General features: G+C 38.3%; 1 protein-coding gene across 5 annotated transcripts in view; it reads left to right on the top strand.

The window, feature by feature from the left end:
- naaladl2 (N-acetylated alpha-linked acidic dipeptidase like 2) overlaps nucleotides 1-27,109 on the top strand; it is a 703,949-nt gene that overhangs the window by 452,518 nt on the left and 224,322 nt on the right. For all 5 annotated transcript variants that reach the window (XR_003673909.1, XM_028444647.1, XM_028444645.1 and 2 more), the window contains one exon: nucleotides 7,368-7,502. Coding sequence is in view for 4 of the 5 variants with exons in the window: in XM_028444647.1 (XP_028300448.1) it covers nucleotides 7,368-7,502 (135 nt within the window). In the remaining variant the exon portion in view is untranslated. The remainder of the gene's footprint in view (nucleotides 1-7,367; nucleotides 7,503-27,109) is intronic.

Raw genomic sequence — 27,109 nt, 5'->3', positions numbered from 1 at the left:
TCACAAAATAAGTATAATTGGGCTTTGAACGTCTTTCCATTGAATGTTGTGAATGTTGTTTTGAGCAGGAGCCTCATAACTCACGTAAAATCTCATCCCGTGAGACTTTGCTGCAGGAAGATAGATGCCCAAACCCTTCTTATTATAGGTAGAGATTTGTCTCAAAAATATTCACAAATAGATCCCCAATTTTCACATGTTTTTCAAATCCACAATAATATTTACAATTTTCACATTTTTTTCAGATTTTCACGTTTTTTCAGATTTTCACATTTTTTCAGATCCACAAATACATCCACGATTCACACGTGTGTTTTCTCATTAATGTGTGTGTATTCATCGTGAATTATGTGTAAATCTTCAATTGTGCTTGTCGATTGAGCAAAGTGTGTTTGTGGATCTCCTGCGTGTGAATTCACTTAACGCAGCTTTGCTCAAATCCACACACACAGAGCTGCCGATTCACACGTGTCTAGAGCACCACCATCCACTAGGGGGCAGTAATGATTCATTCCATTTACCGACACAAGAATATCTAATAACGTCACAATCACTGTAGTCTTAACTTGTCTCCTGCTGATCATAGTACAACACTTGGTTTAACAAAAATATTGTATCATAATTTTATTGGATTTTTTTTAGTAAAAATATTTTTGATGACACTTATCTTGATGTGTGTGATGATTTTATATAACACAGAATAAAAATAGCATAGGTCCCCAGTGCACCAGTTTGGCCAAATAAATGATAGTGTATAGTAATTAAACCACACACAGCGTCAGACACCACACTGATCAACTGTTCAGGCTGCACCTCAAGTATGACAAATTGGAGGAAATAAAATAAGATACCTTCTAAAACTATTTTAGTGTTAATTGATTATTTAAACCAGAATGTTTTCATTTTTTTTTTAAATAAAATTCCATTAACATCATGAAAAAGTATTTTTTGACAAATCAAGTGTTGTAGATCAACAGAACTCCTATGATGGTTGGATGGAATTATGCCATTAGCATACAGTCATTAGAGTGAAATTATTCAATTTTATTACTAATAAAAATCTATACACATTAATACAAATGTATTTTTTTGTCAAACCAAGTGTGCTATGATCGGAAGAGAAGGCTGCAGTGATTTTGGTGAGACGTTATTAGACATTCTTGCAGCATTTGTTTTTGTCGGTAAATGTCTCATTACTGCCCCCTAGTGGATGGTGGTGCTCTAGACACGTGGATTGGCAGCTCTGTGTGTGGATTTGAGAGAAGCTGCGTTACATTTGTCTCAAAAATCAATTCACAAGGGCTGATCCACAAACGCACTTTGCTCAATCCACAAGCACAATTAAAGATTTACACATGATAATTTATGATGAATACACTGAAATAAATGAGAAAACACATGTAAATTGTGGATCTGTTTGTGAATATTTTTTAGACAAATCTCTCCTCATACCTTATAACACTGCATTGCTTCGTTGTTTCACGTGTAATGTGGCAATAATAATCTTAAAGTATAATGCTAAGAAATGTCTGGGTCTCGTCTTCTGTTTACATAATCCACACCATGTTTTCTCAGAGAGAAGTAGTCATGACCAAGTACGTCACATTCTGTGACGTGTATTTGCAGAAAGTGTTTCTAACTATTTAGCTATATTTGAGTGTTTTTCTGAAAATCAGGAATTTCCATTATCAGTTTTTATTGGGCTTTTTTGATTTTACACATTTCCAAGGGTAATGGAAACACAACTAGTCTGTTAATTGAAATTGAAATCTTATAATCTTATAATAAAAAATGGCAGCACTTAGTTGTTGTTTAATGTCACATTCAATAGCTGATGCATTATTTAAAAAAAAATATTGCAAAATAGGTGTCAAAGGTAATTGTGCCATTGTACAATGCTATATGATAGATAACTGATGGAAACAACTTTGCTCTGTTACACTAGTACACTGGAAAAGCTGGCTCATTTTTGTGCTTTAATAGTCTTGAATAGATCTTAGCAGTTCAGAACCCCCAAAATGAAGGTCCCAGAGACCGGGGACCCCCCACTGTACCTGAAGGTGGTTGAATTGAAGCAAAGTCATGTGGAGACAGGGCCATATAAGAGGTAATTACGGGGAGGGCTTTTTGGGGCCCGTCCATAAAGTCATCAAAATGATGGTCCATTGTTCAATGAATCTATGATAAACACATTTATTTATTAATTTGAATAAAATCCACTGTTATACAGGAAGTTTATTGTTATTTGCACCATAGTACTGTATACAGGTATAGTAATCTTAAAGATGTAAATCATTGTTTTAATAAAAAATAAAATGAATTGAGTGACCAAAAAGGGCGGCAAAGGTTGTGAAATGGGGTTTTAAAAACTACAGAAGTTGATTAAAACGGACAGAAAAAGTGATAAAAGGCTTCAAAGTGTCAATTCACAAATTGTGAATGTGGTTAAGTCACAATAATGGGACACCATATGTGACATTAGGTGGAAAAAAAATGTGCAGAATTGAAATTTCATGGAGAAGTGGCAGAAATGGGAGTCATGTTGCAAAAATTTATTAAAAAGAAGCAAAAATATGGCAAGAAAAAGTCATGAAAACAGGTTGAAATATGACAAGTTTGGTGTAGTTCCAGTAAAAGCAAGGCTCAAGTTGTTAAAAAATATACTTAGTTTCTTAAAGACATCTGGTGACCCCCTCCCAGTGTCTCGCGACCCTAAGGTTGGGAACCCCTGCACTATACCACGAGTGTGGGAATAAGCAGCTATATATATTTAAAATGGCTGGATGATGATTAGGTTCATGTGATGTAAAGAATGTATGAGTGATAAATATAAAAATATACCACATCTTTTTTTTTCCACAGCACTGAAAACCCAATACAGCTCGTCTGTTTTGGATATATTACCAATTTTCATGAATTCAAAGGTCCAGTTTTATGCTATTTTTCAGCCATCACCATTTGTTCTAAGAATCCCAACAACGTAGTGTTTCAGGTTTATTTTCCCGTTCTCGCCTGTTTTTTTGTTTTATCCCTCTGAAAAGTTACTTTGAGAGTGCTCCTAAAAACTGGCAGTTGTTTGATTCTTCATGGATATGAATAAGTGGGCATAAACACACGCAACTTCAGCGCTGCTTCATCATGTGTTTTTATCACAACAGCAGTAAATCATTAAGTCTTCCTTCTCTTCACATTTTCTGGTCACAGAACTAGTCAATTTAAAACGATAGTCCATTATTTTGACCGACTACTGCGTTGCATCGGGTCACAAACATGACAGATCATCCCATAATAGCGATACGCGGCAGTATAACGGCTACTAAAAATGGAACTGATTGTGATCCTCCAGTGAAAAAAACTCAACTATCAGCGGTTTCAAACACTCACATGAGCTGCTACGTCGGTTTCTTCTCCTCTTCACATTTTCTGGTCACAGAACTAGTCCATTTAAGACGATAGTCCATTGTTTAGTCCAACCACTGCGTTGCATTGGGTCACAAACTCGTCAGATCATCCTGTAAAGGCAATACAAGGTGGTATAACGGCTACTAAAAGTGAAACTGTTCTGAGCGCTCTTCGGTTTATCAAGATACTGGATTATCTATAAACTGAACGTAAAACAATTAACTGTGATATTAACTGTAATATTAACCTGTCTTTGCTATGTTTGTTTTACCTGTGAGGTAGTTTGAGAGGGAGGAGCCCACATTCTTTTGGGAAAGGAGGAGCCAGGATTGTCAAGAGGAGGGAGGAAACAGAGCTTTTTTTTACTTTGACCCTATGACTATCACTATAGTAAAACCATTATAGAGTGATTTTTTTTCATAATACTGCCACTTTAATGCTTAATTTGTACAAGTTTTTGTGTTGCCGAATTGCCATTGAGGTGTGTTTTGCCACTTCTAATTTCATTATTATAGTTTTAAAGATAAAACTGGAGTGCAGAATTAGTTCTTTGAAATTAGAGTTTGATTTGGAAACAAAGTGGAGTATTTATACACAATGTATCTAATATGTTTTCTAATTATGTCTCATATACTGAGTTTGTAGTGAACATGAGAAAAAAAAAATGTCATGAACTGGAATTGTTTGAGCCTGGGGCAAGAGTAGGAAATGAGTTTTCATATTTAATGGACAAAAGAAGACTCGCCAACGCCGCCTTGTTTGCCCCGGGCTCGCTGGTACTGGCTGGCACTGGCTGGTACTGGCCAAACATGATCTCTATTAAAAGTCATTTGGCTGGATTTACAGGAGCAGAGAAGGAAGCAAACAAGAGCTACCAGAGAAATGTATGAAATAATAAGCCAAGGATTACAGATAAAACATGCCCAGAAACATTCCACACCTTCATCCTCAGTGATGGAAGCAATGATGGACAAACAGTATCGATGGCAGAGTAACTGTGAGCAATCAACCCAAACCGAGGCCGCTTTCCATGAAATAAACAAACAACTTCAGCTTCATCATAAACTCAACTCTGCTATGCCTCTCTGAGGATGTCAGACATTTATGCTTTGAAAAACTGTATCCAAGGGCACTACACTTTCATATTCCCATCACATATTGGCTTTTAAAAGCTGTGCCAGTGAACAGTCGGCTCTGCCAACACTTAAATCATCCCTCTTTCAACATTTCAACATGCTCTGGAAGCTGGGCACCATCATAATCAATGGGTAACATTGTGACTTTAATTCTTCATGAATTAAACTTAGATGTCAAAAAATTTAGTTTTTTCTTATTTTTATTATTTGTCAAAGTGACCATAAACAACGTCATACTGCATGTAGTGACAAGAGAGTGAGCCCTCAGGGCACGGGAGCTACTCAAGTTATAATAAAGTACGATGTAAGTCAATAAAAACCAACCTTTGATCATCACTAATATTTCAAATAAGAATTTTGTAACATTGCCCGCTTTTATTACTTTTTTCCCCAAATAGTATCCAAAAAAATGTACAGATTACAGAGTTTCAATCAACCAAAATGATAATGAAGTATGGAGGGACGGTACTTGTGTTCAGGTTCCCAGAGTAATAATGAATCATTTGTTTAGATTTAATTATGTCAGAAAAACTAATGCTGTACAATTAGATTGAAAACATATCATAGTTCATACCTGAGAGTTTTACTAATGATGATCCTCCTAATAATCTGATATTGATCCAACAGGAGCCAAAGACAGTCATATATGAATGACTGAAGATAAACTCTATCCAGCTCATAAGCCTTTTCAGAAATCTCGTTCAGTTCTCGCACATGAGGTCAAAGGTCAAGAGGGATAAACACACCATGGCTGCCAGTGCAGGCAGTGAGTCTGACAGAGATTTAGATTATTTTTCCCGTTGGAGCGTTGATTTCTGGAAAGATTTTTAACGTGAACATGGTGTCGGTCTCCAAGGTAGAAATGCCGAGTTAGCTGCTAAAGCTAACGCTGCACATGAGCTGAAAATTCAGATTTTTCCTGCTTTTCAAACAGCGACCAATCAGCTGATCAGTGTGCTTTCACTTATCGACCTGTCCATCTTGTGCACTTCCTTCAAATTTGTGAATTGAATTAAAGTAATAGCTTAATAAAAATAATCATGCACCTGGTTAGTGAACAGTGTACCTCAATAATTTACCTTTTGAATGTGAGAACTCACACTGTCTTTTTCAGTTGCTTTTCCCATCAATAATACTAATATTAAGAATATTACTAATATGCTTAAGTTATAAGCGCTTTTCAAAAACAGACACTACATTTGTTAACACTGGTGCTGTCAACGGATTAAAAATATTGTGAGATTAATTAATTATGCTCTGTGATTAATCAATCTAATCTATTTTTGCATCTCAACAAAAAGTTGCTGAGAAATGCCCTCAACTTGAGGTATTTTCACTTAAATTACATTTTTGTAGCAGATCGAAATAATGATGTATAACAAAGTGTCTTTATAAAGTCATTTATCGTTTTTAACAGACTTGAAACATTCCCTTTCCTCTATATGAGACTATAAAGGACCGCTGACACCTTTAGTTTAGACCATCAGGGGAATATTGATGTGTACGTTTGTCAATCTCCAAATAATAGAAAATAGAAATGGATTAAAACATCAGATTCATATGTAGTGCTATAAGTTAATACATCATAACAGTAAGAACTATTTTCTGACCAGTACAATTATTGAACACCAAACTTGTTGCTTTTTCTCTACTTCAGATAATATAAAATAAATAAAACATACCCATCAATCACAGTGCTGTAAATTAGCACATCAAAAATAACATTGTTCATCACAAATTTAAGTCACTTCTAGTAGTAGTAGTAGCCCCGCCCACATCTTCTACCACCGATAGTGGTCGACTGTCCACTACAATCATTTGTCTGCTCGGTGTAGCGTACAGTCCGAAGGACCGCTGTCCATGCTAGCTGCTACATAGTTAGCATTGAGGTGAAAAATCTGGTGATCCACAAACTCTTTCTTGCACAATTTGCACACAACTTGGCTTTAGTTTCCCATCCAGTGTGTTATTTTATTTTTTTAACTAAAATGAACACACTCAAAGACTCCTCAGCTTCTACCGTTGTAGCCGGTGCATCAGTATTTATGATACACTGGGAACGTGTGCAATGAGAAAGGTTCCACGCTGTTTGCGGTGTAAAAAAAAAGCGATTAACGCAATTTTTTTTTTTTGCGCTTTAAAATGACACCCCTAGTTAAAACAACTACACAAGTCAAAAAAAAAAGAAACTAGTAACAATAAAGGTAAATACAGAAAACGCATAATCATAAGTTAAAAACTTGGGAGGAGGAGTGTGGAAGCAAGGGAGGTCTCTACTTTGATACTGCTTCTCTCATCGGTTTTACAAAAGTGCTCTGATAGTGAAAGCCATGGCCCACCCAAGTCCGAATATGTGCGTCGTTCCCGGGTGGAGCCTGAATTGCGCCCGCTGGAGACCCTGCAGGCAAAGCTTGATGTTCAGAGTCCCATCAATGGGAGAGGAGTGTGGAAGCAGGGGAGGTCTGTCGCTTTGATACTGCTGCATCCCATTGGTTTTACAAAAGTGCTCGTAATATGAATAATATAAACATTATTAAAACACTAAAGATCTGTGGGCTAAAATTACCAACGCTGTTAGTTTGGAAATATCAACCAAACTTTTGATGTTTTTATCCAACTCTACCTGTGACCCCCAAGTTGCGCATGCACAGTAGCTCCAAAGGACAACCTTTGGGTTGTGGCTTTTATGTGAGATTTGCTTAATATCATTTCCAAATGAATGTGAACTGTCCCTTTACTACAGTCGTGTTCTGTAGCTGAGTCTTTAAATTGGGTGAAGGAAGTATTTCTTTAGTCTTCTAACAACTGTGTTTTGTATTTTCCTCATAGCTCGAGCAGCTGAAAGACATGTGACATCTTTGCTGGTTCAACCTATTTCTGCCCTGTTGGCCAAGACGCTGCTGTCTGCTCCATCCATGGGAAACGAAGACGCCTGCGTCCCACTGGAAATGCCTCCTCGTACTGGTAAGCATGGGAATATTGGTCTTTAGGATTGAGTACAAATGAAAAGATCCACCAGCACCTCGAATGTTATCTAACGATACCTTGAAAAGTACTCAGAGTTAGCATTTGTGCTCACGTTTAAAAGTTTTAAGCGTCACAATTAAATGTCGAATAACTATTAATAATAATTGTGTTCTGTGGTTGACATTGTAGCCTCTTAGCTATCAACGCTAATAAGCTAATATTGAGAGACATAAATCCCATCATGATAATTAATTCTAGGAAGGTTGATGTGCGTTACTTTACTGCATTTTAACACAATTAAATCCTGAAGCATGGTGTTAGAATAGGTTCAAAAAAGACTAAATACAAAGTCTACTCCATTGCTAATAAAAAACCCAAACTCAAAACAGCTGAACACACAAAAAATATTTAGTTTTCATCATGCGGATCACTGTTCACCTCCTCAATGAAAGTCACCTTTGTTGGTATCAAGGATCTCTGAGCAAATGTGTTCTGTTCACAGCCGTATGTCATAACAGTGTTTTTATTTAGTATTTTGTTGTTTATTATAAGCACTTTTTTCTTTAACTGGAATTTCTTACAATTTAAAAGAAACATTAAAATATTACTGTTGTTACGGGCCCCTGTGATTGTCATAGTGTTCAGATCTAATGCATTATCGAAGTTTATTAATGTAGGAGTTGTAACTCTTCAGGTTACAATGTTTGAGGGTGTAGGTAAGCAAAGAGCACGAGGACAACTGCTGGAGGTCTTCTTGAACACTTTTATTGGCTTCGTTTAGCATAGCATCCAACTTTTCTTTAACCCTGACCATCCGAGCCTGATAGTTTCATATCCTTTCAACGCATGTGCGAAACGCATTTCCATCCGGTCGGCCTATTTCACGGCAGTTCATGTACTATTTAAAAGGTTGAAGCCCTGCTATTTAAAAATAATTAAAAAATTATGTTTTGAGTGAATTCCAATTTAGTTTGGTTTTTGTTTTTTTTTCTGTTTGGTTTTTGATTCTCAATGCTGTGTATTGTTTGTTTTTTTTCTTTTTACTTTGTCTACATGCTGTCGAAGGTCAAAACTACAAGAAGTGCAATTTTTTCAAGACAGCAATTCATGTTTTGTAATTGCAATTAAATAAATGAATTTATTTTATTGCATAATTGTGACCATCACCAGGACTCCCTAAGGAATAGAGAGAGGATGTAAAAAAAAGAGAGGGCAGTGTTACACCATGGTGAGGGGGAAGGGATGAGGGAGTCAGGGTAGGACAATGGGAAGTTACATCTAGGTGGGGGGAAGGGAACAGGGAGGAGGGAGTCTGGGTAGGTAATGGAATGGGTGGGGAAGAGTTGACTGCTTTAAGTGAGAGTGAGATGTGATGTTATAGTTGTGCATATTGTGCTCATTGTGTTGTGTAAGCAGTTCAGCCAGTCTGGTGACAAGTGTGGAGAATTGAAGCGGGTGACAGCACCCAGTGAGTGGTTATACCTAAAACTGGTATTTGGGATCAACGTGTCTAAGGTTATTTGGGCAGTATTCTGAAAAAATCACATCATGATGGTTTTGCTACAGTGATATACATTCCTTTAGCCTCATTCAGAGGGCCAAAGTTGAAAAAGTTCTGTTTCCTCCCTCCCTTGTTTTTCCACATTTTGTAAAAAGTCAGCTCCAAACGGGTGCCCACTGGCCAAGTCAGAGTACCTCAGATCACCCTTCATCAATGTTGCCTGCACGATGAGTCTTAGTTATTGTCAAAGTCAGGACCCCGCATGGGCCCAAGTCAGATTTTCATACCGGTATGTGACGCGCACAGCCCCAAGGCAGCAGAGCCGCAGACCCCAGGCCAGCAGGGCACTGCCCAAGCAGGGGCTAACCGGCGCCGCACCCACAGGCATGCAAAGGCGCGGCCAGCGCCACTTGGAAGACCCCCGCTAAAACCTGCCCAGCCACCCAGCCCAGCACCCCCCTGGCACCGGGAACCCCCGAGGGTCAGCCCCCGGGAGAAGCCCCCCTGTGGAGAGCCACCGCCCCGTGATTGTCAAGTTTGTACGGGTTTGTAACACCACTGTGCAACTTGAAGGGCCAGAGAGGAAGACAGAGGACACTGGGAACAACTCTGTGGTTGGTTGATAGTTTATTTGAACTGTTCCTTGTTACTCAGGTTAAACAGGCAAAACAGGCTAAACGGGCTAAACAGGTTAAACAGGTTAAAAGGGTTACATAGGGTAAACAGGTTAAACAGGTTACATAAGGTAAACAGGTTAAACATGCTAAACAGGTTACATAGGTTAAACAGGTAAAACATGTTAAACATGTTACGGAAGAAGGAAAGTCAATACATATTCAACAATTTTCTCATGCTGGCATTTTATGCATTAAAAATAAAGAATCTAAATTTACCAGCACTATTATTTTTAGTTAACTTGATCCCTTCTCCTGCTTTAAACTAAATGCTTTTGTCATATTAAACAGTATGCTCCAATTATACTTGCCTAATAAACCAATACTCAATATAATAACAATCAAACCTAAAATGTACTCAATTTATAAATAGTTATTATAAATCATTATTATAAATGCTTAGTTTGAAATTTATTTGAACTTGGAAATATTTGTATTCTCAACTACATTTTCCTCAAGTTTGCATCCATTTACTTATTTAAAGTTTTTTATTTATGCATTTAATTTTATTTACTCTTTTATTTAATGTTAATTTATTAATTAAAATTTAAACACACATTTTACTAAGTGTTAAGTATTGATATCCATCACTTTAAACCCTCTATTTTAATTTTCAACTTATGACATAACCTGGAACTTTTTCTTTATCTTTAACTCAAGACTTAATTTTAATAATTTTTACTACAGTTATTTAACCAAGTAGTTCCTTTTCTAACTTAAACACTACTCAAATCAAATTATTCTAACAAAGGATGACGTTTCACTGATCAGGCCATACCATCTGCTGCACAGTTAGTGCATCGCTCATACCTGCCTGTCAAACATGCGCTGACCTGTCAGTCAAACTCATGCCTTCACCTGAGCATTTTATCCTTAACGCACATTAACCACGAATGAACATACCGGTGGCATCTCTGCTCCTCTCTCACACAATTCACTCTCGTGTCAGCTGGATGGCTCTGCTCGCGCTGTGCACCCTGCTGCTCTGAGGTCACTTCCTCTGCCTATTACGCAGCGTCTCCAGCTGATCCAACCAGAGCTAATGGTGTACCGCCCTTTTGAGGCCCTGTCCCACGCAACTAGACAGCCCAGCATAAGATAATTACTTAATTTAAAAGAAATAAATAATATAAGAAAGTAAATATTTCAAATTATTTTTTGGATGGTTTGGACTTCACAGTGGTGGCTCAGCCATCAACAGAGGGTCCGGGCGCCCACCCGACAGGCCTAAATGTTTTTCTTCTTCTTTTATGGTACCTCTCCATTACCCATTTACTCTTTAAGCAGCTAGTTAATGTAATAGTATAACCATTATTAGCATTAGCATTAACAATTGGATTCATATTTTTGAGTAAATACCAAAACGTTCTTATGATTAGCTGAGGAATGCAACATGTTGATTTTTGTCATAAAGGTTTTAAAAGACCAGTGGTGGCTGGCCAACAGAGGGCGCTAGTTTACCTGCGCCCAGAGACAGTTTGCGGCTGCGCAGAGTTAAATACAGCAGCTCAGTTCAACAACATCACCTCCCGCCATGGGAGGGGCTGATGTCACAGTCGTCCATCATAAAGTGTCTGATTGACAGGTGAAGCCGTGGGACGGTAGAAGGAGAGGCAAAATGAAGAAAGAGAAGTTAAATAATTCTGCTTTTTAGAGCAATTCTCAGAAAACGCAAAGAAACAAACTAGGAACAACTAAATTTGATGATTTCCAATCTTGAATGTGTCCATATTTTGTGAACTAGGTCTTAAATTATATTTTGTCAGGTCTTAAATTATGTATGTTCATTTACCATTTAAAATAAAACAAATTACATTTCAAAAAGTATAATAACTCTGACACACTCACTCACTCCACTGTATATGTTCTTGCTTGTTTAAAGGTTCTGTGGCAATGCATTTGTTTAGTGCTGTGACTGCAGTTTTCCTTAGTAATTTGTTTCAAAGCTGCACAAACCCTGTTTTTGGTGTATGTCTAGTTTGGAGTTGTAACCCATCCTGGAGAAAAATGCACAGCCACCACTGCAAAAGACCATAGGATGAAGGAGAGTTTTTTGCTGTTTTTCTACTGTGAGGAATTTGAGTACAGAATGTTTGGTGACCCATCAGCTGTATTTAATGTAAACCATCTCACATGAACATATCAGAAAGCTATTTTACGTCACGTGGCATCGTAAATATGATCCTAAATCAACTGTTTTGCTCCTCTAATGTACAGATGCCGTCATACCTGCGATGAAAATAGTTTTTTTTTTTTGCAATTTTACTGTCCTAGCAATGACTTCTTATTTTCATATCATTCTGTTCAGTGATTCCAACTCATTTAATTCTAACTACCATGTTTGGGGTCAGTTATAATTGTAATTGCGTAATTGATCATTAATTATAATTATGATTGTATTATAATTATGATGTAGTTATAATTGTAATTGTATTTTAAAAAATCGGTTGCTGTTGTAATCATAACTGAGTTGTAAATGAGTTCAGATAATTGACTTTTTAATTGTAATTGTAATGGAAATTCTATAAAAAGTCAGTGCCAAGGCATAAAAATTGGGTTTAATTGATTTTAATTTCCTGAGATAAAGCTAAAACCATAATTATGAAACCCTAAAAATAAGTGCAAATATTAAGACAATTACACTTAAACTGGGGTGAAAATATTACCGTTCTTTGGCTAACACATAGTAGTTAAAAATACATACATACATGTCTACATACAGTATATATATATATATATATATATATATATATTCAACGCCCACACCAAAAATATGAATATCAATAATTTCATTGATAAGGAAGCCTCACAAGGTAATCAAGAGACGAAAAACAAATTAGATGATAGTTAATATTTTTTTGTGTATTTTGCAGATGATTTAAGACATGTGTCAAAACCAACTCGTTATCATAAGAGATGCTAACAGAAAGCTAACAGAGAAAAGTTACATTTCATGGGCTTAAATAGGCTCAGTAACTTTAACTTTAGTAATTGAAAATGTAATTCTAATTTACTTTCAGGAGAAATAATATAACTGTAATTTTAATTGTAATTGCAAAAAATGTCGGTCACTGTAATCGTAATTTAGTTTTAAATGAACATGGATAATTGAAGACGCATTGTAATTGAAGAATGTAATTGACCCCAACCCTGCTAACTATCAATTAATAGTGTCTGTTGCTTTTTGGATGTTCATTGTTTGGTCATCATCAAAGAGATAACGATGGTTTACAGAGTTACCGCGCATTTTTAAAAAGTCTTAAAAGGCATTAAATCCATAAATCTGAAAATAAGGCCTTAATTGTCAATAAAATGTCTCAAGTCAATGTTTCAAAAGTCTTTTTAATTTCAACATATAATTTTGAATTTTGTACTGGGAGCTAATTTTATGATTATAATTAAAATACAGAAAATGGTAACATTCGTTTCAAAATATATATATATATATATGCCGTATATACTACTACTTTTTTTTTTTCAGCAACGGGGTAATCTAACTAATTACTTTTTATGCCGTTACAACGCCGTTATCATTACTGAACGCTAAATGTGGTGCGTTACATGCATTGATTGAATAAACTGTTATCCAAAGCATCCCTGGCTTCATACTCAGCTGTAGTGAGGAGGTGGGTTAGAAAAAAACAGTAACGCAAATAGTTACGTTCCTTGGTAATTAGATACTTTTATTATAGAGTAATTCAGTTACTAACTCAGTTACTTTTTGGAACAAGTAATGAGTAACTATAACTAATTACTTTTTTAAAGTAACGTTGCCAACACTGACCCTAACCCTATGTAATTAATGTGGCATTGTTTTTCACAATTGTGCTTACTGGGAAGTTGGTCTTAAATTTCATTTCAAATGACACTGAAGTCTTAGAAAGTCTTGAATTTAATTTAAGTGAAGCTGTAGGAACCCTGGTTTAATATGTTCTGACTGAGAGGAGATGGAAAACACTCAGACACACAACAAGAATACATCACTCAAGCATTCATAATCTCTCCTACAAGCTAAAAAAATGTCTTTGAAATGTCTTTGGAATGGATGCGACTAGGTGCAGCGGCCCCATAATGCAATGACTGGTTGGGTGACAGTATCGTGAAAGCAAAGGTACTTTAGCATCATTTCCAAAGGTGGTTGTGTGTGTCTTTGTGACTGAAGGCTGTGCATGATTATACAATCAATCTCATTTACTCAATTACATGAAAGCCAGCCCTGTCACTCCATTACAGCATAAATAGGTACATAAGGAGCGTGTAGACATGGGGAAAGACACTTTGATCAAAGGAACAGAGTCACAACACTGAATAAAAGTAGAATAATGGCTGCTGATAGTGGACAGAGTAAAGTAGCAGGTCAGTTTTAGCTCAGCGGCTTGGCTAACAGCTGTAAACATCAATAGTCATGTGATGTGTGACATATACGATTCAATGAATTCACATGCTACACATGTACGGTGTACATTTTAGAACATCCTCAGGTCTCAGAGTGAGGTCTCATGTATCAGGAAAACCTATTTTCCGTCAAATCTAAAGACCTCACTCGTCAAACCAAGTGCTATAATATGGCACTGCATCAGGCTTCAAAATAAAAGTTCTCCAACGCAACGGCCTCAGGCCTCAAAACACAACATGGCGTTTTATTTTAAAGGAACCGGAGGTACACATGACGAATTCAGTTGAAAAGACGCTCTTTTCTTTTCTTTTTTTAAAGTGAAGATATATTCACGTATTGTTTCATTGATGAATACATAGTTAAATGAAACATTTACATGTCTTAACCTTTTAAAATAAATAAATAAATAAAATAACAGCTTTCAACTTACTCTCATATCCGGCCCAGCACATATTGATGACGTCATGTGTATTTCCACATGTGTATTTTGAAAACTAAGTGATTGAAGTTTGGTAAAATATTTTGAAAAGTTATTGTGAAGAAAGTGTGGGAACCATGACAGTGGACACAGTGAGCAACTCCTTTAAAATATTCTCTATATCTGTGTAAAAGCCAAAGTAATTCCACACACTGGACCCCAAAGGTGCTACGATCAATTTAATTTCAGCTGCTCTCATCAATTTAACTGTTTTTATTTGCTTAAAAACATATCTAACACCTGTAATAATATATATATATATAAAAAAAACTCTTCCTCACCCTCCGCGGGTGGTCTCTTTTTTCCTCCAAGCTCGGGTCCTCTACCAGAGGCCTGGGAGCTTGAGGGTTCTGCGCAGTATCTTTGCTGTTCCTAGAACTGCACTTTTCTGGACCGAGATGTCTGATGTATTTCCTGGGATCTGCTGGAGCCACTCCTCCAGTCTGGGGGTCACTGCCCCGAGTGCCCCAATGACCACGGGCACCACTGATGCCTTCACCCTCCAGGTTTTCTCCAACTCTTCTCTGAGCCCCTGGTATTTCTCTAGTTTCTCGTGTTCCTTTTTCCTGATGTTGAAGTCGCTTGGTATTACTATGTCGACCACAACGGCTTTCCTCTGCTCTTTGTCCACCACCACAATGTCTGGTTGGTTCGCCATTACCATTATGTCCGTCTGTATCTGGAAGTCCCACAGGATCTTGGCTCGGTCATTCTCTACCACCTTTGGTACCAGCCAGTTGGTTATGGTGCTCCATGTAAGCTTTCCCTGCCAGCATCTTACACCCTGCAGTTATGTGCTGGATTGTCTCATTGGCCTCTTTGCACAGTCTACATCTGGGGTCTTGTCTGGTGTGATAGATCTGGGCCTCTATTGCTCTGGTGCTCAAGGCCTGCTCCTGTGCAGCCATGATGAGTGCCTGTGTGCTGTCCTTTAGTCCGGCTCTGTCTAGCCATTGGTAGGATGGTTTCGGTGGTACGTCCCGTGTAGGGGCTTGTCCTCCCATGACAGAACCTCCAGCACCTCATCTTCTGTTCCCCATTGTCTGAGACATTCACTGAGCACGTCATCTGTTGGAGCCTTGTCCTTGATGTACTTATGGATCTTGGATGTTTCATCCTGGATAGTGGCTCTCACACTCACTAGTCCTCGTCCTCCTTCCTTCCGGCTAGCGTACAGTCTCAGAGTGCTGGATTTGGGGTGGAACCCTCCGTGCATGGTTAGGAGCTTTCGCGTCTTAACATCTGTGGTCTGTATCTCATCCTTTGGCTAGCTTATTATTCCTGCAGGGTATCTGATTACTGGCAGGGCGTAGCTGTTTATTGCCCGGGTCTTGTTCTTGCCATTGAGCTGGCTTTTTACGACCTGTCTTACTCTTTGGAGGTATTTGGCCGTAGCCGCTTTCCTTGTCACCTCTTCGAGGTTGCCATTTGCTTGTGGGATTCCGAGGTACTTATAACTGTCCTCAATGTCTGCTATTGTTCCTTCTGGGAGTGAGACCCCTTCTGTGTGGACTACCTTCCCTCTCTTAGTCACCATCCGACCACACTTCTCTAGTCCGAATGACATCCCAATGTCTGCACTGTATATCCGGGTGGTATGGATCAGTGAGTCGATGTCTCGCTCATTCTTAGCATACAGCTTGATGTCATCCATGTAGAGGAGGTGACTGATGGTGGCCCCGTTCCTGAGTCGGTATCCATAGCCAGTCTTGTTGATTATTTGGCTGAGGGGGTTCAAACCTATGCAGAACAGCAGTGGGGACAGGGCGTCTCCTTGGAGTATGCCACATTTGATGGAGACTTGTGCAAGTGGCTTGCTATTGGCTTCAAGGGTGGTTTCCCACAGCCTCATCGAGTTTGCAATGAAGGTTCTTAGAGTCCTGTTGATGTTGTATAGCTCCAGGCATTCAATGATCCAAGTATGTGGCATTGAGTCGTAGGCCTTCTTGTAATCAATCCAGGCAGTGCTCAGGTTAGTATGTCGGGTTCTGCAGTCTCGAGCGACTGTTCTGTCTACCAGGAGCTGGTGTTTGGCACCTCTGGTATCTTTGCCGATTCCCTTCTGAGCTGTGCTCATGTATTGATCCATGTGCCCGCTTATCTTAGCCGCTATGGTGCCGGACATGAGCTTCCACGTTGTGGAGAGGCAGGTTATTGGGCGATATTTTGATGGGACGGTACCCTTTGAGGGATCCTTCAGGATCAGGATTGTGCGCCCTTCGGTTAACCATTCAGGGTGATTCCCATCTCTCAGCAGCTGGTTCATTTGTGCTGCCAAGCGCTCATGGAGTGCCGTGAGTTTCTTAAGCCAGTAGGCGTGTATCATGTCAGGGCCTGGTGCTGTCCAGTTTTTCATACCTGAGGCTCTTTCTTGGACGTCTGCCACTGTGATGGTAACTGGATTCTGTTCAGGGAGGTTGCTGTGGTCCTCTCTCAGAGCCACCAGCCACTGTGCATCACTGTTGTGTGCTGCCTCCTTCTCCCATATGCCTTTCCAGTACTGTTCAGTTTCCAGCCTTGGTGGGTCTGCTCTGTTATTGTTACCCTGCCGCTGAGCGTACACTTTCGCTGGTTGAGTTGCAAACAGATGATTTACTCGTCTGGCTTCGTTGTCTCTTGTGTATCTCTTTAGGCGGCTGGCCAAGGCTTGGAGGCTTTGTTTGGCAGTTTCCAATGCTTCAGGTATGGGCATCTGGCTGTACCTTTTGGGTACTTGCTATATATATGTATGTATATGTATATATATATACAGTATATATATATATATATAACTTCTGTTACTTGTGGCGACTGGGTTATAATGCAGTAACGCAGCCTGCTTGCGGGAAAATAGCTGTAATCTAATTATTGTTTCTTTATTATTATTATAATCCATTACTTTACTCGTTAATTGGGAAAAGCATTCTGATTACAGTAACATGTTACTTCTAACGCGGTACTGCCCATCACTGCTGTCCGCCTTATTGTTTGGATTTATTAATAACATGCAAGTCTTGTCATTTGTCAATGACAGACCATCATTGATTCAATAAAGAGGCTCCGTGTGTGGGCGTGTGCACGTTCACCCTCTCCCTGGGGCTTCAGTGTAATTTTTTCCTCCTTTGTTTTTGCAAATATATCCTCCATATATGATATGTTGTGATATACATGCGGCAGGGTCAGAGCTGCCGCACATGTGCGCACATTCTCTTGCCAAGATTTTTTATTTTTTTTAATAAATCCCAAATGTTGCTGATAAGTGACGTACGCTTTCTTTTGTTCGTACGCAGCGTTTTTAAATAAGGTTCTAAAAAAAAGCAGCTGGCCAGGGAAGCTGGGGGCTGTAGTTCTCACTCAGCTAATGAGTGGCTTGGTGTAACTCATCATCTCGTGTCTCAAACATGTTCACAGTTTTATTTAAGCTGGATAATCTTTGGGACTGTTGCTTGGGGATGAAATCAAGACAGGCAATAAAAATGTTGCTCAATGAGGCGTAGGAGTGTGACAATATCGCAATGTTTCGACTAGCGATATGTTATCGATTCACTGGTGCCAAACATCGATATGTATTTATTTATTTATTATTTTTTTTAAATATATATATTAATTAATTTACTTATTTTTTTTATTTTTTCTATTACACAAATTAAGTATAGGGCCCTTATAAAATCCACGTTAACGGAATCACGGACAAAATCAAATGGACAGAATCAGCATGAAATGCGTCTCTGTGAGAAGGACGGAACCTATTTTTATGGGGAATACGTGTTTCTGTGGAGCGCTTATTTGGCCCACTGCCCTCCTCCTCCCCTCTTGGTTGCATTAAACAGCACCTAAACCACCTGAAACCCTATTTAAACTGCCAAAAAACTACGCAAATCATCTCTGACTCCTAAATACGGAGCCCACCAATGCCTGCTTAACTTTAATGTCCCTCTGAAACTCCGTCCGTTTCCTGTGTAGAGCAGCAGCGCTCTGTGCAGCTTCACCTGCTCAGAGCGTGTTAACATCTCATCTGAGCTACAGAAGATCCATGGGAAAAGTTGCGTGTTGTTGTGACTGAGACCATTGATGCCAGAGTAATGCACTGAAATGTTTTTTTTTCATATGCCGTGAAATTTTCCTGTTTTCATAAAACAAGTTCATTCAGTACCGATATGTGTCCATGTTTACAGAGAAGTTGATTAATACTAGCACTGAAATGACTGTTTTCTGCATTCATTTTGTTTTTATTGATTTACAGTTAATTTGCAGAAACATCATTACCAATATTTTGGTGAAGCATTATTTTGTATCAGTTCTTCCCTTAAAGACTTAAACATAACACAAGGACATGTGACTAGTTGTGGTCAGTGTGTGTTAAGAAGAGCCACTGTGCAGTACACACAGTTTTACCTGGCTGTCAATAATGTAAAATGGATTCAGTGCAGTAGATAAATTCTGAATTTCTTAGGTGACACAGATATTGTGATGTATCGCGGATGAATTTTCCCCACAATTTATCGATTAATGCTGTATCACGATATCATCGTTATCGCGGGCATAAATATTGTGACGTATCTTCAGATACCTGGCGATACCCAGCCCTAGTGAGGCCACTGTTTTCTGGTTGTTTAAACTGCGTTTGATTTCCCCATTTAGTAGCTAGAGCAAGATCATAAAACTGCTCCTGATACTCCATCAAAACACTCTCATTGGGCGTTAGGCTGGGGTACACCGTGGACGGAGAGCCAGTCCATCGCAGGGCATCAGCTTTGTTCATATTTTTGTTTTTAATTTAAGTTTGACATTATTTGTATTTAATATTTGATTGACTTTCTTTTAACCCTTTATTATCTTTGGGGTCCATTTGACCCTATTCAATGTTCATCATTCAAAAAACAATAGCTGACTTTGATTTGTTTGCCTGATATTTCATGACTTTTCATAATTTAATGGCTACAATTGGTAAAGCATAAAATTATCATGATACGTTTTTTTCAATGTGCTGAACCTATATTGCACACATTGGTCTTCACTGTTTTAGCTGTGTAAAACTTGTCCGTCTATGTGTGAAACCAGGTGGTGCTGCAGGAAAGGTGGTGCTGCAGGAAAGGTCATATCATCACCTCAACCAATAGGGTTCATACTCTTGTGATCATTAATGTTGTCAATAAATTTGATAAGATTTGGATGAAAACTATTCAAGATAATTTAATCCTATCTTAATGGTTTGGCCTGATGGTGGCGCTAGAGAACAGTTCACGTTTTCTTTATCAAGGGGTTATTTTTGCTATCAACAAATAAACAAAGTGCTTGACACAAAAACTTGATCAACAATTTTCTTTAATTAAATACCACTGGGGTCAGATTGACAACAAGGGTAAAAGGTGTTAGTAATATTTGAGGATATTAGGAGGGTTAATCATACAGGGAGTGTGTGTGCGTGCGTGTTTGTGGAGCGAATTTCTCCCAGACGTTGTGTCTGTTCGACCTGAAACTTTTTTGACTGCTTGCACATAGGTTGAGTGTGTGTATGCATTTTTCTGGACTTTTTTGGAGTTGCAAAACGTTTATTTTAATTTTATTTCGCTCAGACGGCACATTCATATTTATCCAGAAATTAAAACTTATTCAGCTTTTGACCTCAGTGTGAGGGGGCGCTAGCGCACCAATCTGTTCATTTACAACCTTTAATAATCAGAAGAAGAAGACCCTCTTTCAGTCCACAAAAAAGGTCAGTATTGCAGTGTCTGTTCCACCTGAAACTTTTTTAGCAGCTTCCACATGGCCCCATGATGTGCATCCATGATTTATCCATTATTTTGGACTTATTTGGTGTTGCAAAATGTTTATTTTTCGTGGCACTTCTGGGTCCGTTTTTTTCTCACTCAAGTCTTACGCATTGGACGTGGGACTGCTGATGCGCGTGCGTGTGTGAGCGAGAACCCACGCAGGAGATGGAGAGAGTCCCACACGGCAACCAGGAGTATAGGGAGCAAGGCGAACACACGCGCACACACGCACTCACATCTCAAAACACACCCTCACCAAACATAAGGTATTCATAATAAAAATATACAAAATAATTAAAATATAACAAAAAGCTAAACAATATTTATATTAAAACTCCACAAAACGACAACAGAAATGCACAAACAAAAAGGATCCAAAAACACACAAAATGACTCCAAAAAAGATACATTATAGAAAAATACTCCAAACGACAACAAAAATATGAACGAGTTAAAATACACAAAACTAAATATGTATACACAAAATGACGACAGAAATGCACAAAACTACACGGCAAAATATACAAAAATATACAAAATGACTCCGGTATCACACGACAATGGCAACAAAAACAATAATTATACAAAAATGCACAAAAACACAACAGAAAGATACAAAAATACACATAATGACTTCAAAAACATACATTTCAGAAAAATACACTAAACAAAAAATATATAAAAATTAGTAAAAAATGTGCATGTCCCGTAGAATTAAACCAGGGAAATCACACACGCTATTTTACTTTGCACCCGCAAATAAACCCCTTTATAACACTACAGTGTACAGAGTATGTACACATCTTTGTACATCCAACCTTCAAATATATTCTCATTTGGCCATAATTGACAACTCTTCTTAAGCTCCCACTATATGAATACATACTTCAGATGGGCACTGTACTAGTAATAATAATAATAATAATAATTTGCTTTAATTAATTACCCCTCGGGGATTAATCAATATTTTTTTTCTGATTTTGATAAGGGTTGTCAGGATAAATGCAAGTTGTTTTACAGTCATTTGGTGCTGATGATACACGAGGGATGGGGGAGTTGATGGAGTGAGTTGAAAAGCCTGGGGATCATAGTTTAAGTTCAATGGTAAATGCTGTTTTTTAAGGCACACATCCCTTATCTCAGCTCCATCACTGAAGGCCTCCACCTCTCTGCTCATCTTCGTCATTCTTGTGCTCAGTCGTCCTCTTTTTCTCGTGTTTTTCCCACAATGCTTTGGGAGGCCTGTCCATTTCCATTTATTCCTCAATGAATCCAAGCAGGTGAGCAGTGACTGGAACACTGACTTCTTCCTTTTTCCACTGTTGCACAGATAACAGTCACTCTCTCTCTCTCTCTCTCTCTCTCTCTATTGACACTGTTGTGTATCCATGCGACTCAGGTGTGTCTCTCAGACAATCAATGATGTAACGTCCAACAAGCCAAAAGTCCCCTGGTTTAATACGTGAGTGCTATTGATTCCTCTGCTCTGGGTGTTAGTTTTACTCCTATTGTTGTTGTGACTGAGCACTTATGAAGTTCTGACAAATGTTTTATTTGATTGAGAAATGGCACAAGAGAGTTTAGTTTAGTTTTTGTTGGTGAGAAAGTTCAAGCAGAGGATTCTGTTACAGCAGGTGGACTCACTGCTGTGCCTTTTTGTAAAGCAGAAAATGTGTTTGTTTGATCAAAGGACCACATTATCAACATTCATGTTAGCATTTAGAATAATGACCAATCTGAGCATTAACAGGAAAATAACAAAGACTTTTTATTGCATTTTTCTGTCATTTTGTGTACATCTGTTGTCCTTTTGTGTATTTTTCCTGTAAAATGTATGTTTTTTTGAGTCATTTTTATGTATTTCTGTTGTCGTTTTTGCTTGTTTGTTTGTGCTGTGGGTTTGAGGATTGATTTTTTTTTGTGTGCTTTTCTTGTCTTTTGTGTACTGTACATTTGTTGTTATTTTCAATTATTTTGTAAATGTCTTTGTCATTTTGTGTGTTTTTGTTGTTGTTTTGTGCTATTTGGAGTAATATTGTATATTACTGTTTGTTCATTTTTCTGTTTTCTTGTCTTTTACTGTATTTTCCTGCAATGTTGTAATTCTTTGTATTTTGAATGTACTCGCTTTTTTACATTTACTTTAGGGGCCGCATAAAATTAGACCGAGGACCTTATGTGGCCCCCGGGCCGCCAGTTGCTCATTTCTACTGTAAAGGGTCAATGTGCCGTGAGTCAGAATGGCAGTTGTTGGTTTCTGTACACAGAGAATACGCCTTTTCACACTCTCGGGAATCTTGCTCTCGTTCAGTTCTCGCTCGTGAGTTCAATGGTCGAGAGGCTAAAGCTAATGCTGCTCACAAGCTGAAAATCATTTTTTTTCTTGACTTTTCAAACTGTTTCACTTATCAGACTGTCCATCTTGTGCAAATTGAATTAAAAATAATAGCTTAATAAAATAATTATGGACCTGGTTAGTGAATGGTGTACCTCGTGAAATTACTTTTTTAAAGTCAGAACTCATATTGTCCTTTTCATCTCACTTATCCCATCAATAATAATAATAATACATTTTATTTATAAGCAACTTTACAGTTGTTAAAACAATTACACAAGTCAGAAAAAGAAACCAACAACAATAAAGATAAATACAGAAAATAAATAACAATCACAAATTAAAAGCTTGGGAGAGGAGTGTTAAAGTGCTCTGATATGTGCATCATTACCAGGTAGAGTCCGAATCCCGCCCGCTGGAGACCCAGGTAGTTGGTGTTTTCATTCACCAGGGGTCACCTGTGTGGAAGCGAGAGGACTGCCCTTGCTACCATACTGCTGCTGAGCTGCTCCCATCAGTTTTTAAAAGTGCTCGGATTGGACCGAAAGTGGTATCAGTTGAAAACCCTGGTCCCTCCTGGAGTCTGAATATGTGTAATATTAATAATATAAACACTATTAAAATACAAAAGATCTCTGGAAGAACATTACAAACGCTGTTAGGTTGGAAATATCAACAGAGTAAACAAGCTTGTTGACGTTTATATCCCTCTCGCTCAGAAGTCAGTTTTACATATATATAAATATATATGTATAATGTATGAAAATGTATTTTAATTGTATTTATTTATTTGTTGTGTTTCTTTCTTTCTTTCTTACTATGGCCATATATTTTGTTAAGTGCGCTGAGATGACTTTGTTCTAATTTGTGCTATATAAATAAAGTTGAGTTGAGGTATTTATTTATGTTGGAATGAAAAGGACCCTGTGTGAAAATAAGTTGGTTTTTAAGCACAGTTTTGCACTAAAAACCATTATTCGTGCTGCATCAGGACCCTAGCTACCACCCCCTTTATAACAGTGGAAATGCTACGACCTGCATGTGCTTCTGCTGCTGCGCTGTGGCAGGTCGTGTGAACTGTGGATGTGACAAGGAGCAGAAGATAGACAGCAGCAGGAAACCATGTCTTTCCTCAGGAAAGGAAAACCTGGTTTGGCCTAAAAAAGAAAGGAGAAGGAGAGAAGGTGAAATGAGGGAAAGCAACTGCTTATTCAGTTCTTCAGAGGTGAGCTTTAAAACACACATCTCTTTTAGGTAATGCATTATTTTGATTGAAATTAACTACATGCACTCTTGCTTATTTATATGCTGGAACATTCCTTTTGCACATCAAATCCTAATTGGACATACAATTATTTATAAAAAGGACTTTGAAGACTTTTGCTGCACCAAGTCTTTCGTAGGTGGCCAGTGTCCCCATGATTCTAATCATTCTATATTTACCTTTTATTAACCACATAAATACAGCAATATGATTAATATGCTTTTACGAGCCGCACAGTAAAAATATAGGATTTATTAGCAACCTTTCCAAGCCTATAGATTTCAGTCTCAGGCACAGCAGCAGCAGCAGCAGCAGCAGCAACAGACCCCTCATCGCAGCCCAAATGATGGCACAGGAGGATGTGACAGTGAGGCAAGGTGAGCTGCATACAGCTGCATATTTATGTATTATAATTAGTGGTGTGACGGATCAAAAAACTCACGGTTCAGATCATATCGCGGTTTTGAGTCACGGATCGGATAATTATTTGGATCAGCGGAAATAAAGGAAAAAGACAAGACAAATAGCTTTGCTCTCCATTTATTTTGTAGAAGACTTAGTGCAACATGTTTCTGCTCATTAAATACAAACAACATTTAAGTTGAAGTGTCAATCCAATGCTTAAATAAATTTTAAATCATATAAAAACAAATTAAAGTGCAATATAAGACATGACACCTTCATCCTTTAAACAGGTAAGTGTAGGGAAAAAAATACATATTAAGTCAGGCTACCTTCTTTTAACCATGGAGAGTGTATTAAAAACTAGCCTCTGCCATCAAAGCAGATCTGAGTTTAAAATTTTAAATTGTTATAGTCAAAGATGGTCATCCAGACTATTATTTAGTTAATAAGATCCTTAAAAGACATGGATGGACGGAAGCAAAAGCCTGATGACATTCACATGCACACAGGGCTCTACACTAACTTTTCCAGTGGTGGCACTGGTGCGACCAACTTTTTCAGTTGGTCGCACCAGTACAGAATTTGATCGCACCCTTTTTTTGAACGGGGGGGGGGGTACAGCATAGTTAGGCATGCTGATGAATAGTTGGCTTAATTGCCGTATCGTAGTTTTGTATGAAGTAAAGATTGACAGTGACTTGAGATATTTGCAAAATGTTTTCTGGTTTTAGTGTCAATATTAAGTTTTTCTGCAACAAGCAGTGGCTGAAATAAAAGGCCATTTATTTTATATAATTTTAAAGAAGATTTAACAATGTTTTTTTTAAATAACAGCAAAGCATAACAACAGGTTACATGTATTCTGTTTTTTTTTGTTTTGCAGAAAGGCTGTACTTGAACTAACAGTAGCATAACCAACTTAGCATCTGCATTGCTTCACCCCATGGAATGAAATTCAGAGGGTCCAGCTCTTATAGTGGGGTCTCCTAACCCTCTTCCCCTGGTCAGGGGTCTGCAACCTTTACTCTACAAGGAACCATTTAAACTCATCAAGTCCTCCTGGAGCCGAAAAATACCTTCTCAATGAAGACAATACAGTGAATTAAATTCTATACAGTTAAAATTATATAGAATAATGTTTGATTTAATTTCACTTGATTTATATTGATCATGTAAATGGAAACTTAAAAACAGTTTAAAATAAATAAAACAGTACCTTACATCTTCAAAGTGTTACGCATCTCAGTTTACATGAACACAATGTTATATAAAGAAGAGAGAGAAGTGCACTCTGTGGGACGTGACAAAGCGCTCAGCCGCTCCATCCAAAATAAGGTCACCCATACGCACTCGCACGGATGCGACCAGATAAAATTTTCACTCGCACACATTGAAAATATACTCGCATATGCGACCATTTTGGTCGCAGTCTCGAGCCCTGGCACCCAGAGCTGTTCCTTACTGTCTCTCTCCTTCCCTGTGTGTGTGTCTCTCTTCAACTCTCACGTAATCACACACAGATACACGACCAGGAGCCCGAACCACACATGCGCGGGTACGCTTGCTCTCAGTCGCGCACGTGCACACACACACAGACGTCGCAAATGGAACGGGCTTTATCGGGGCATTACTAATGATGCGCATTTCACTTAAGAAGTTTTTTTTTTTTTTCTCTTAACCAATCCGCAGACCATGTGCGTGCCGAACTGTGGAGAGAGATCCGGGCAGATCACGGATCAATGATGATCCATTGCACCACTAATTATTATTATTTTTTAGTTATACCTCCCTCCCCACCTCCACCCCCAAAATTACCAATAAAATATAGTCAAACAGATTCATGAAATATAAGCAATGGATATGGAGTCATTAGGTTATTGTGAAGAAGAAAGAAAGCTTATATAATAATACAAGAATAAGAGGGTTTTTAACCAGGGCCCAAAATGTGGTGCTACACCCCTTCCTTCCTACCATCTGAGAAATATCTCAAAAGTGAGGCATCTACTGTCCAAACCTGATCTGGAACTGGTCATCCATGCTTTTATTTCGTCCCGCATTGACTACTGTAACTCAGTTTTTACCTGTTTTAATAAGTCGACCCTGTGTAAACTCCAAATGGTTCAAAATGCTGCTGCCAGACTTTTGACCGGTACGCCCAGAACATCACACATTACCCCGATACTTTCCTCCCTGCACTGGCTCCCTGTCAATTTCCGGATTGAATATAAAATACTGGTTCTAACATTCCGGGCTTTGCATGGCCAGGCTCCTCTATACATTTCAGACATGTTGTGTCCCTACACTTCAGGACGCAGCCTTCGATCCTCAGGTCAGGGTCTACTAAGGTTCCCAAAAACCAAATTTAAAACCAGAGGAGACCTGGCGTTCCAGGCTGCAGCCCCCAGACTCTGGAATGGTCTGCCCCAGTCTCTCCGGGAGATGAACTGCGTGGACACTTTTAAAAAACATTTGAAGACTTCGCTTTTCAAAAAAGCTTTTAGTTAACAAGATTTTATTTTTAATTTTTACTGCCCTTTTATGATGCTACACATGTGATGTAAATGTATGTTTATTGTTTCTGTGTACAGCACTTTGTGATTTTATCTGCGAAAAGCGCTTTATAAATAAATACTTACTTACTTACTTCCTATGAGCGTCCACAGCTAATCAGACCTGTTATAAAGTTATTTAATGTTTGAATAGTAGTGTTGTAGTAGAGACGGGTCTTGGTCTCGAGACCAAATTTTAAAGGTCTCGGACTCGGAAGCATTTTGACTCGGTCTTGTCTTGGACTCGGG

Source organism: Gouania willdenowi, chromosome 4 (genome assembly GCF_900634775.1).
Source record: "Gouania willdenowi chromosome 4, fGouWil2.1, whole genome shotgun sequence".
Taxonomy (NCBI): domain Eukaryota; kingdom Metazoa; phylum Chordata; class Actinopteri; order Blenniiformes; family Gobiesocidae; genus Gouania; species Gouania willdenowi.
The sequence above is the reverse complement of the archived record's forward strand: the minus strand, read 5'-3'. Positions and strand labels throughout refer to the sequence as shown.